Consider the following 12,391-nt stretch of genomic DNA (forward strand, 5'->3'; position numbering starts at 1 on the left):
AAAGAAGTTTCAACCAACGGCATTCACATACTCGTGTAGTAGTGGAAAACACATTCGGTTTGCTAAAAGCACGTTTCCGACGGCTGCTAAAGTTTACATAGCATACTGATCTTAATGCAGTTACAAACATAATTTGTAGTATTTGTGTTATGCACAACATTTGTATCATAAAAGACGACATTTTCGATGAAGAAAACATAGAAAAAGTGGATTCAGAAAATACGTTTGAAATGGTTCATTTTGGTAGTGCGCAAATAAGTCGACAAGAAGAATTATTTAACCATCTTTTTTCAAATAACTAACCTTGACATACCATTTAAAAATGAATAGAATATAAAACTTATATGTATATAATTAACCGTTTTGTGTTTTCATTTTACGATCATTTTTTATGATATAAACTCTGTCTAAATGAGGGAGACGAAGAGGTGATATCGCACCTTCTGTGCTCCTGTCCATCTCCATCCACACGTAGATTCACCGCTTTAGGAAGGTAATTTTTTAATGATTTGCAAGATTTCAGTACTGCTTAAATCAATAATTCTAAACTTTTTGAAAAGTTCACACTGTTTTTAGGAAAGATAAGGACGCGTTCCCCACGCGGCATCACAATAAGCTATGAGTGTGTTCCATGGTGGCCACTATAACCTATTCTAACCTTGCATACATGATATGTACCAACTTTTATTTTTAAATTCAGTACTTTCTTATTTACATTTATTATCAGAAAATTTAATTCTGCAATTCATTGCTTTTTTATTTACATCCCTTTACTTAATTAACAATCACAGAGCTCAGTTTATAAATTGTTGTTGTTGTCGATAGGGTAGGTGCATTAAACTAGCCCTGTCTAGTGCACCGTGCGCCACAGTCGACAAATGCATTGCTTTTTGTTTTACTCACATATAAAACTATTAAAAATCGAGATTCAAAGTCATACCTTTTACAAAAAAACGTAAGTTATGACTATTTTTCATTTACCTAATTTACGGCTTTAATTCTATTGTAAATTTATCACTTATTAATTTTCTTAAACAACTACCACCTGCTTTTCAAATCCCATTTATATTCCATTTTATGATTTATGGCTATTTAGTTGTTCAGTAATTATTTTTTTAACTCTATTTTCTCGCAATAATATTTAGCACTGTTTCCTTTTCTTAAATAGAAAAAATCAAAATTCCCAGCTTACTGTTGTTACCTGCTTAAGGCCGGCGGGCCAATTAGATGTCCTAAATTCAGTAGTTTTCGCGAAGCGTTGTAAGATGAGAAAAAAAAACAATTAGCCGAATGAAGTTTTGGCGATAGTTTAATATATATTTGAACTAAAAAAAAAAAATTTCTACAATCTCCAACAATATATTGTAAGCCGAGTTATCAATAGATTCCCAGAGCGCTTTGCCACTGAAGTATCCAACTTCTGTACAAGATACAACTTGCAAATTTCATCTGAAAACAAAAAAAAAAAAGATTATTAATTTTGATGTAATTATCTTCGATGTGAACTAAGAAAATTGGGAGAAACACGTAAAATTCGAATTTTTGGGGAAGGTAGAAAAAAAAGTGGTTTTTCAAGGAAAAAAAAAACTCTTCAACTGGGTAAAAAAGTCGCTTAAAAAAGTTTTTGGATGTTTTTTTTAGTTCACATAGAAGAGAAAACAATACTGAAGATAACGCATTTTGAATGAAATGGATAGCTCGTTTAGTTTTTTTGCAATCGTGTACATAAATTAGGTAAAATCGTGAAAATGAAAAGCCGAGAAAATGGGCCGAGCACTACAACAATAAGCGCACGGTTGCTCGACGCCGCACTACGCTCGGCTCTGTAGCTCTGCAAATACTTGGAATTTAACTCTGAAAATTTGTGTCTCATGTTCTTGAATATCTAAGCTATTGATTTCAGGAAAAAAAAAATCGATTTTTTTTTACCTTTTAATTGGCCCGCCGGCCTTAATGTGTCTTGCCTACAGCACAACCCATTGAAATGACAGTGGAGAGATTTCAGAAGGTGTAGCCGACAACAGACCGTTAACCGTCTCTCAGCAATTTTGAAGGCATCAGGTGATTTGCTGACGTAATAGGGGATGTGACAGCGGTTTGTTTACGACAACATTGAGTTTATTGGTAGCATACGAAAAAAACAATGCAGCCACTGTTCAAGTTGCTATAACGAAGGGGCCGAAGTTCGTTCCCACGGATTATTGTATAATGACTGGCGCTCCAGCAGCATTTCCCGTAATTGTGTGGGAAATGTTTGTGTAATGTAACAACAACAACAACAATGAGCCGAAGTTACTCTCACAATTTTGCTTCGGATGGCTAAAGGCCCGTGCGCAGACCCTCAGATTTAGGGGGGGGGGGTCCAACTTTTGTTGCAGTGCTTTTTTTCATTTCGATTCATGTCAAAAAATTTTTTAAGACTTCGTCTGGGGGGGGAGGGGTTGCACCCTAAGGGCCGCTTTCTTAATGCATTATTATGTGCTTAATCAAAACCTATTCGATAAATGGCTAAAATAGTGTTTTCAGCCATTGAGTAAATAGTCCTAAGTGCAGAAACTTTTGCCTGCAATGAATGAACACCTTTTTCGAAACGCTAAACTTTTCTGAAAAAGCACTGTTTGCTAATAAGCAATACTCTGGCAATGATTTTAATCCCAGAAAACAAATATTCTAACGTTACCCTTATAAATTTAGAATTATAAGAAACTATTGAACTAGTTAATGTGAAACACAAATCGTAGTACTTAGTATAATTTATTATAAGCTACATACATAAATCATAGCTATAAATAATATAATCCATTCATGTAAACCATATAAATAATAATATAAATTCAAATTTCTGTAATTTATAGCCATTATTAAAAACAGGAAATAATTATATTGTGGATTCGCACAACGCTGTCTACTCAGCTTGAATACTTTGATAAAAATCTTCTCCAACGGATGTTTCTTCAGCGATACTCTTAAGTATTTGTTCGTTTGTGAACGCCGCTGCACGGTAGCGACGTTGATTATTAAAATCTGCATGATTCGCATGCCTACAACTAACTACTTCTCCTTTTTATATATACATCATTTCAGCCATTGTTGACATCTTCTTCGGTATGTGTACAAATGTGTCAAAATAGCTAGCAAGCTCATCGATGGTGACATCGTCGCCACTGCTACTACCATTGTTGCCTACAGCAACGACGCTGTTACTTGCTTGTTGGGAGCACGACGTACTGGCAGTGGACCGAGCACTGGTCCCAGTATTCCTTTCCGGTGAACATGGTTGTATACCACTCTGGCCAAAACTTTTTCTCTCTTTGCTACTGAATAGGCTTCTGGGTGGCATATACGGTTGCATAGTTGTAAAATTTGTTGAAAATTGTTGCTCTGGACTTACTAAACCATATCGCCTTTTCACGTCATCTTCCAACTCCAATAAATTTTGACACTCATAAATCAAATCACGGAAATCACATATTCCTCGGCTCGAACTAGACGAAACTACATTACTTATTGGCGAAATACAAGGATTAACCACCGCAGATGCCGGCGTTTGTTCAATTTTTTCTGCAGGCATTGTTTGAAGCAGCTTCTGAAAATTTTGCAGTTTTCGCAACACTGGAGGGTGTAATATATTGCGACGTTGTTTTAAAGATTGTCGCTGAACTCCTAACGTGGAATGTGTCCAGCAAGTGTTATCCGAAGGTTTTATATTCAGAGCCATGGTGGTCGATTTGTAAGCATCAGCTACACTCTCCGAACGACGACGTAATCTACAACGTCGACAGCCCTGATTGCGTTGTGTTTGTAAAGAATTCGATGCCAACTGATCATCTTCAATCTTCAGTTCGTTTGTTTCTGTTTGATCTTCATAAAATGGGTTTAAATCGATTGGTAACTCTGTAGTATCAATAAGATTTAGGGACCCTAAATGGGTTGCATCCCCTGAAGTGATTTCCAGTTTATGCAATTCGCCCAAAATCTCCTCGGACATTTTTTAGCTTAAACTGCGTTTCAGCCCTTAAATAACATTTAAGTCCTTGTTTTCTCACATTGACGCAAACACTTTTCGCAATTTGGAAATGAATATCTAGCTTCCTAACCAGTTTTGCGCTTATATTTTCACTACTATATAATTTGTTCTTCGTCTTCCTTGTTTTGATGTATTTGTATTTGTTTGTCTTGATAGCTCTTTGCACTGTATTTGCTCCGCTACGTTCAATAATTTTTACGGAACATCTTTTGCGTAAATGCGCAATTTTGTTGTTTAGGAAATCAATTTGCCTTCTGCTGATTTTTTACACAAAAATTTTTCTTTTAAGACGAGTGAATTGCTAAATCTTCACTATCTTTACTTTTTCTCTATCATACGTGGTGTGTTCAGTGTAGGCCTTTATATTGGATAAATAAGTACTTTTGTGAAAAAGAGGGAATTTTATCCTCGATTGATCTAGAAAAGGATAAGAAAAATCCGATACATTTGAGGTATTCACAAAACGAGTTACAAAATTTTTACGCCAACATTTTTTAACCTTTGTAGCCTGTTTTGTGGTTCGGGGAATAAGTGGTATAATACCCCACGTTTTAAAAGAATGTAAAGGGGGGCTAGTGCGACGTATCACCATCCTAAACAGGAAACCGTACCCCCTGGAGGCTTATAGTTGGCTTGTTAAAGTTAGCAACAAATTTGTTCTGCCATACACCTGAACAGAACGATGTTCGTATACAGGTTCCATGGAAGTTTGCAAAGGGTTTGTAAATCCTCACCAGTTCAATTCTGGTTGCGCAAACCAAAGTTCTTTTGCGTAGAACTTGTTCCCATGGATCGCGCATCAGTTCAACCCTCATCATTCCAACTCCAGCCACGTTTTCGTTGAAATGTTTTTTATACAAATAGAAAAACGAGTGAATCACAAAATTCAACCCATTATTTTCCATACAAAAGTCAAGTAATGTCACGCCGGAAACATTAACTCAACCATCCTAATTTTGTACCAAGACAGAGTTTCTTTATGGCAATACTAATTAGAATTGTTATTTTTATTTTTTGGGGTCGTTTTCAGAAGTATATACACTGACTGATGAAAACTAAAAGAACAATGTTAGTAAGAAAATATTTAAATATAGTTGTTAAATAGTTAATTTAAACAGTTGCACTTTCTTAAATCAAGCTGACCAAAAATCGAAATGGAGTGAAACAGAACATCCAAATTTGATAAATTTTTTGTGTGACAACCGACCACTGGAATAGCCCACATGTTATTTTTACTATGTATACAAATTACTTAATAAATGCAATGCAAATTACCGACAAATGCATTGGTCGGTGTTTCAGAGCAAAGTGCGATAGATATACTTAAAGGCAAACGTGTCCACAAGTGCTGGAATTTCAAAGGACGAAGTGTTTTATTGCTACTACCTACATATATGTGAGTTAAAATATACAATAACTGATTTTACAATAACGCCCATTGTATGACAAGCTTTAGGACATAATTTTTTCTATTATCCTTACTATTGTTATTGCATTCCTATCAAAATATGACAACAATTTTTGGCAGCTTGTCAATGAGAAGACAATTTATTGGCTGCCACGGTCTAACATTTTGAGATACATTCACAAGAATTAAAAAAAGTAACCAAAAAAATTACAGTTTAATCACAGATCCCATCAAACACGCTGTTGAAAGAGTTGACAATGCTCTCAAACTCAAAGCCTGCAAACCTTGGGTTGTCTTTGGTGGAGAAAGTAATTCCCGCATTTAAGTAATACTCGGAGTTTATTTTGTTTTGGTAACTTTTTTTCATTTTAAACCTATTATTTATTAAGTCTGGCATCTGCTTGGGCAGATTTCGCTTTCAGTATAGATTCGTCTTGATTTTGTTGGAGCAAAACTCATTCTGCTGCGAAGGTTTTGTTCCACTAAGAATTTTGTTTGAAAGTATAAAATATTACTCTTATTGGGTATAAGTCAATAAATAGTGTTGTGATAGTTATTTCGTATTTAGAGAAATACAATTAATAAACGGGGTATAGTAGTAGAGCTGAAACTTAGTCGCAAGCAGATTGTGAAATTCGGATCGAAGATTTTTCGCTATCATTTTACATTTAAAGTGTTGCCAGTTAAAAATTGGAACAGTAGAATCGTGGAAAAGTAAGAGAACTGTCAGCAAGTCGGTATTAATTTGGTAACACTATTTTGAGATTATAGCAAAAAGCACAGACAGAAAACAACGAAAATGACATAGTAGTTAGTAAGTGGTGAGTGTGAATAGTTTTTCATATTTTATTTTCCAATTGAAATAGTGTATTAGTCAAGTAAATCAAGAGCAAAACCATTTTGCAGATATCAATAATTTGAGTTATTTATTTGTATATTTAATCGGTGATAGTTGTGCCCTTACGAAACAAATCTGAAAACGTCCATTTGCATTTCTGCAATTTGCCAGTTCCTAAAGATGCAAACCTCTTATTTTGCCCTTCTTTTCACGCATTTCATGCCTCCCATCAAACATTTTCAACCCATCAACCATGTTGAAATACAACAAGCACACATTTTCACTTTCCCGCAAAACGGTGAAGTTACATATAATTCCTTAATTAAAATTGATTTCCGTTTTTTATATTGCAAGTGATTTCATTCGGACGTAATAAATTTCTAAGTGGTCAGTGAACATATAGAAATTTCTAAAACTTTTGTAATAAAATTAGTGAAGATTGGGAAATGACCAGCAGCAAAGTAAAGCAAAAGAAAAAGTTATGTCTTTGTTCCACGACTTCGTACCACCGTTTTCACTATATACATCTGTCTGTCCGCATGTGTTTATTTGTGCACTCGTAAGAGCCATTAGCATATAAGTGTGTGCTCAGCTTTTGGAAAAGGTGTGCAAAGCTTTTCGTACATACATATGTACGTATCTTAATATGTTTAATGTCTTTTTTGTTAAAATGGTTGTGCCTTTATATTCGACCTGAGAGTGAATAAATAAGATTTAAGGGTAAATTTTGTATCGCCTCGAGAAAGACGTTATAAACAAGAATGTACTTGTATCCTCGTAATTCATTGAAAAAACCCCCAGCTATTCGACTGTATTTCAAGAAATTCTGTGTACTTTTTATATTTTATTTTCATGATTTCAATAGTGTTGCTTTTTATTGTTCCAGGCTTAACCGTTTACATGAAAGCGGTTATGTACCGTTTGATTTGCGCCTTGGCGGTTCTGTCTATGAATTCCAAGTTTTATTGTTCGAACAAATGAAATAAAAAAAATAATTAAAATTCTACGTTTATATAGTAAAATGTATAATGTATAACTATGCAAATAGATTAATAAAATACTAATGTTCCATTCCTTTTTCAGATTTTCTCAGTAAAAACGTAATCGATAAAACAGAATCATCAAAAACTAGAAGTGTAAACCACTTATTTTAAGGTAAGTTGCTTTTACAGATGCTAACGATTGAGCTAAATACATAAATGCAAGTTCTTGTCAGAATTTCTGTTCCGCTTTTTAGTATGCTTTGATGTCAGATGATTTATTAGGGAAGCTTTTTAATTGCAGAAATACATTCGGAGATTTGCCAATGCCTGTTAAAATGCCGCTTTAATCATTTCATATGTATTGTCCATAGTGGGTGTTGTTTGTTCAGCTCCCGCTGATCAGGGAACGGTGCTTCAGTGACGGTCCGTGGCCGTATATATGTCCGGTCGTTCCAGTAATGGAGAATCGACTACCCTGAGAATGAAATCTCGTTTTGCTTCGATGCGTCGAAAATATTCCACTCGTTTTGAAAACTAAAATCTCTAGTACATTCACGATGGCTTATAATGCATTGTACAAAAAACAAGTTAGTTTGACGAAAAAATGAAAATGGCTGTGGTTTGAACTTTTTTTTAAAGAACATGAAATCACCATTCGAATTATGAAAGTCCTAACTTAGGGTCCATATAGAATTTAAGGTAAGCTTTAGAATGGAGACCTATAGACTATCAAAATACGTAGATTCAAATGCAGACAGTCAAAATAAAGATAACAGATTAAACGAGAAAATGCGTTAGAAGAAAGTAAAAAGCACAAATTCGATGTTTTGAACATTCCTAAAATTCGTCTAAAGTTTGCTATGCTTCAAGTTTCTCCAACTAACCCCTAAACGCCGAAGACGAAGATTTGGAATAAAAACTAGGGCGATTTTCTATTTCCAATTTTCACTATTTTTTAATATTGTTTTATTGAAAAATAAAAATGTTATATGAAGTATATGTATAATACACATAATAAAAATTTGGATACAAAAGTTATTCCAAATCTTAAATACTGAAAAATGTTCCCCGGTAAATATGTATGTATGTATGTATTATTAAAATTCAATAGTTTTTGTTTATGGGTTTTTCGATCTAAAAATTAGCTATGCCAAAAAGATACCCCACATAAAATTAATTACATTTTAAGTTATATCGATTGAAATCGGCAACAGACCTGCAATCAAGAAAAAAATATAAGGGAAGAATTAGGATTAATTAAAAAAATTAACGAAGCATTTTTGATAACTTAAAATTTAGATAATTACAATGGATTCACAAATTGGTAATTAGACGTCCTTCTGCATTCTCATGGCAGCCACCGTAACCTGAGCTAACTTAACCTATGATTTTACAAAAAAGTCCGTTAGAAACATAATTAGCTCAGTTATAGTACTAGGCGGCCGCCGTAGCCGAATAATGCGTGACTACCATTCGGAAGACGTAGGTTCGAAACTCCGTGAATCACCAAAATGAAGAAAAAGAGTTTTCTATAGCCGTCGCCATAGGCAGGCAAAGGCAAACCTCCGAGTGTATTTCTGCTATGAAAAAGCTCCTCGTAAAAAATGTTTGCCGTTCGGAGTCGGCTTAAAACTGTAGGGCCCTCCTTTTGTGAAACAACATCAAGACGCACGCCACAAATAGGAGGAGGAGCTCGACCTAACACCCAAAAATGCTGTAATTAATTTGCAATAATAATATATTTTGTTGTGAAATTCTCGGCTTTGTCGGGAATTCCTTGTGAGGAAACATTACCATAAATTGTAATATGAAACAGAAAAATCTTTCTACTTTTTTTTTCTGTATTGAAATTTATGGGAACGATTTGTTCACATGAAATTTACTAACGAATATTTCAAAAATCGTGTGCCGATGTATGCGAATATATAGTTGCACCCCGATTCGATTCATCGACTCAAAGAAATGCATATATCGATGCATTATACAAAAATTAAGGTAATTTCATTAACATTATTTTTTTGATTATAAAGCAGATTTTTGCCATTTCACATTAAGCATAGCTTTACTACGTGAGAATTTTTCTAGAAAATAATATTTGACGAAATATGTAGGACTGAATACAAGAATAAAATTTGCATATTAAAAATTACAAGTTGATGTGCAAAATAAACGAATTTTAAAAGTTTTACTTAAGCGCTTGGAAGATCCTTTAAAGAATATCGATGTGCAGAGAAGCGGAAATACAATATAATAAAATATCGACTCGATTTGCCAGAAAATTGTCCATCCACTCAAGTCTGCTAGAAAATATTCATGCTTTCTCATATCTTCAATGTTTACTTTGCTCTAAATTTTAAGGTGTAAAAGCGATCAAATTATATGTATGATTAATAATTAACTGAAACAAAAAAACGGGATTATTTGTCAAAATATTCAATCGTCAAAACGATGAAGCATGACATTATCTAGTGTACAAAAATACAAACACATGACATTAGTAGCTTCCCTACAAAATGTGGATGATGGAAATTATCTACAATGATACATAAAAAATATCATAAAAAATAGTTTCTCTTGATAGAAGAATTAAAAATTTATAATTGCTTTGATCATTTCCAAGAAAATTTGTCGCACAGATGCGAAAATTCAAGGCGATCATCCGAAAAGTGGAGCATTCAGTTTGTCGGATGGCAGTCGAAACTCGTGATACCGCCCAAGATGAAATAGCAAACATGCTACCCTTGCAGTGCTATACCGCGCTGCAAGAGTTCGGATAATAATACAAATATTAGATAATTATTTATGAAATATTAAGAAAAAAAAGCGAAAAAATTTAATTGTTCGATTTTCATTAATTTGTGATCGGTAATTATATTAAGTTTAATTAGACAACTGTGACTAAAAATTACATCAATTGTGATTTGTCATATGTAATGAATATTTACTTCGTCGTTGACTGTATAGAAATTAGGTGAGAAGTATTGTCGTATGTTTAATTTGCCGACAAAATCCATAAGATAAAGAAAGATTCAAAATCACTCGTATACAAATGTCTCCATCAACTGTGATAGAAATTTTGTTATGATTTAGATACAGAAGTTGTACAATATTATCAAGGATTTGTGTGGAGGAGATGAAAACGAAAATGCACAACTCTGAAAACATTTTGGTTTCACCCACCATTTTTAAGTTGTGCAGCAACCTCTGACATAATAATTTGTTTAAATAACAATCTTGTTTTTATTTTTTTTTTGCCTCCTTTATTATACAATACATTTTCTGGTTATTATTCATGGTTTGTTCACTATGTGCCTTTGTTTTGGTTTACACTTTCAGTTGAATTTGACAGCTAATTTCGATAAATTCCCTATAAAAATTAAAAACTGCTTTCCAAACTCTCGTTGCGCTCTGTCCCTCATATGGGATCCGTTCGGAAGCGCCTTGCTCCATACACAGTCTGTTCTGTGTGTAAAGTCAGAATATACCTACATCATTCAATGTGCCACTTTCAACCAAGGTTCAGTATTGCGCTTCACATAAATTTGCAGTCAAATTCATCAACTATTTCGTTACAAGATACATATGTAAGTGTGCAACAAAGCTTTCTTAAAAGGAATATTAGCACGGCTATCGTCATAGTACCACCACGGCACTTAAGTGCATAAACACTTAGATAAATCGTAGTCCAAAAAACACTGGACCCATTGAAAGCTATCGACTTCAAAACTCAACTGGAATTGAAGAGAAGACCTCTTCTTAGTTACCAACGACGCACTGTTGCCAGTTATAGCTTGGAGCTTAACTTTTACACCGGTTGTTGTAACGTAGTTGTTGTAACGTAGGATGGACTGTCGTGTGTTACACTACGAGGACGATTAGTTTGCCACTCTAACAGACAACTGAGCTAAAAGATGATGTTCAGCAACAGGTAAAGCCGATGATCTATCGACAGGCAAGCAAAGATATTCACTATATGGAGAATATTTATGCAAACAACAACTGAGAAACAAATAATACCTCTCGCTCGAGACGAACAGCTCGAGTTACTTCGTGAAAAAGCGTAACATTCGCACAATTACGATTCAGTTAGTATAGGTTAAACTCCTACTTATCCAGATAGCCATAAATATATATACATACGTCGGATATGAAAAGAAGTCTGGCACTTGACTAACCTCTTCAACATACTCATCTAACACTCCTTTTCTTTTGGTTCGGCCATAACGACGTATGTATCATTGGGCCTAAGGTTAGATAACTTCGATATAGCGTCGTTAGATGACCTTAAAATAACTATGTATTTAAGCAGTATATAATAAGGAATTCGCTTTTTCTCTCTTTTCATTTGGTTACCTCTTATGTAGGATTTACGGGATGGTTTTTTTAAACATCTTCCGTTAAGTGCTCATATTGCAATATTTAGTTAACTTCACTATGGTAAATAGCAAGTGAACGAGAACCCAGGGTTTGCGGTTTTTGGGTTTGAGAGAATTGTCAAATGTTTCTACTGCGTCTTTGATGGAAATTGTGTTTAAACTGTAACTGTGTTTGTTTACTTTTTTCATTCTCGAAAACTGATTGGAAAATGGAAATCTCTTCAAAATATATAGTTAAAGAATATTTTAAATGCTGAGTCCAATCGGTAGAGTTGTTGCAGAGTCAATTGACTATCGTTTAATTCTGTATGCACCATGTTTACAGTTTAAATGCAAAATAGAAATATCATTGCTGAAGTAAATAGCTTACTAAGTAAATATATTTGTAAATCGATGCTTCGTTTTATTCACTACTTTTTATAAATCAATTATCGATGTAATTTTTAACTCTAATGGCAGTGAATATTTGAATAACTATCAAAAGCTATTGTTTATATTTATAAATAATTTTTTTTGCTTTAATATTTCAAAACTTCAAAATTTCAATACAAAATTAAGTTGTTTCTCTATTCATTTGCAGATGGGAGACGTTGATCCAGAAACACTCTTAGAATGGCTTTCCATGGGTCAGGGCGATGAGCGGGACATGCAGCTGATTGCCCTAGAGCAACTGTGCATGCTTCTTCTCATGTCTGATAATGTAGATCGCTGCTTCGAAAGGTGAGTAAGCGCTGAAACTGAAATATGTTTTTCATTTTT

The 12,391-nt window shown here is 34.1% G+C and overlaps 2 protein-coding genes across 10 annotated transcripts in view; one reads left to right on the forward strand and one right to left on the reverse strand.

Moving 5' to 3' along the window:
• Positions 1–2,738: 2,738 nt before the first annotated feature.
• LOC128862778 (uncharacterized) lies at positions 2,739–4,380 on the reverse strand. Its single transcript, XM_054101507.1, has one exon. The coding sequence runs from the start codon at positions 3,986–3,988 to the stop codon at positions 3,065–3,067; it is 924 nt and encodes a 307-aa protein (XP_053957482.1). The 5' UTR covers positions 3,989–4,380; the 3' UTR covers positions 2,739–3,064.
• A 1,490-nt stretch (positions 4,381–5,870) lies between these two features.
• LOC128864053 (E3 ubiquitin-protein ligase Ufd4) overlaps positions 5,871–12,391 on the forward strand; it is a 41,914-nt gene continuing 35,393 nt past the window's right edge. For 4 of the 9 annotated variants that reach the window (XM_054103532.1, XM_054103538.1, XM_054103539.1 and 1 more), the window contains exons 1-3: positions 5,871–6,256; positions 7,357–7,428; positions 12,213–12,352. In XM_054103532.1, the coding sequence (XP_053959507.1) occupies positions 12,213–12,352 (140 nt within the window). In that variant the 5' untranslated portion in view covers positions 5,871–6,256; positions 7,357–7,428. Of the gene's footprint in view, positions 6,257–6,628; positions 6,661–6,770; positions 6,906–6,931; positions 6,994–7,190; positions 7,297–7,356; positions 7,429–12,212; positions 12,353–12,391 lie in introns of those variants that run through there. The other 5 variants (XM_054103537.1, XM_054103534.1, XM_054103533.1 and 2 more) reach the window with 5 other exon arrangements.

This window comes from Anastrepha ludens, chromosome 5, assembly GCF_028408465.1.
Source record: "Anastrepha ludens isolate Willacy chromosome 5, idAnaLude1.1, whole genome shotgun sequence".
Taxonomy (NCBI): domain Eukaryota; kingdom Metazoa; phylum Arthropoda; class Insecta; order Diptera; family Tephritidae; genus Anastrepha; species Anastrepha ludens.

Excerpts from the sequence above, each read along its gene's own strand:
- LOC128862778 (XM_054101507.1), bottom strand. The coding sequence starts at position 3,988 with ATGTCCGAGGAGATTTTGGGCGAATTGCATAAACTGGAAATCACTTCA.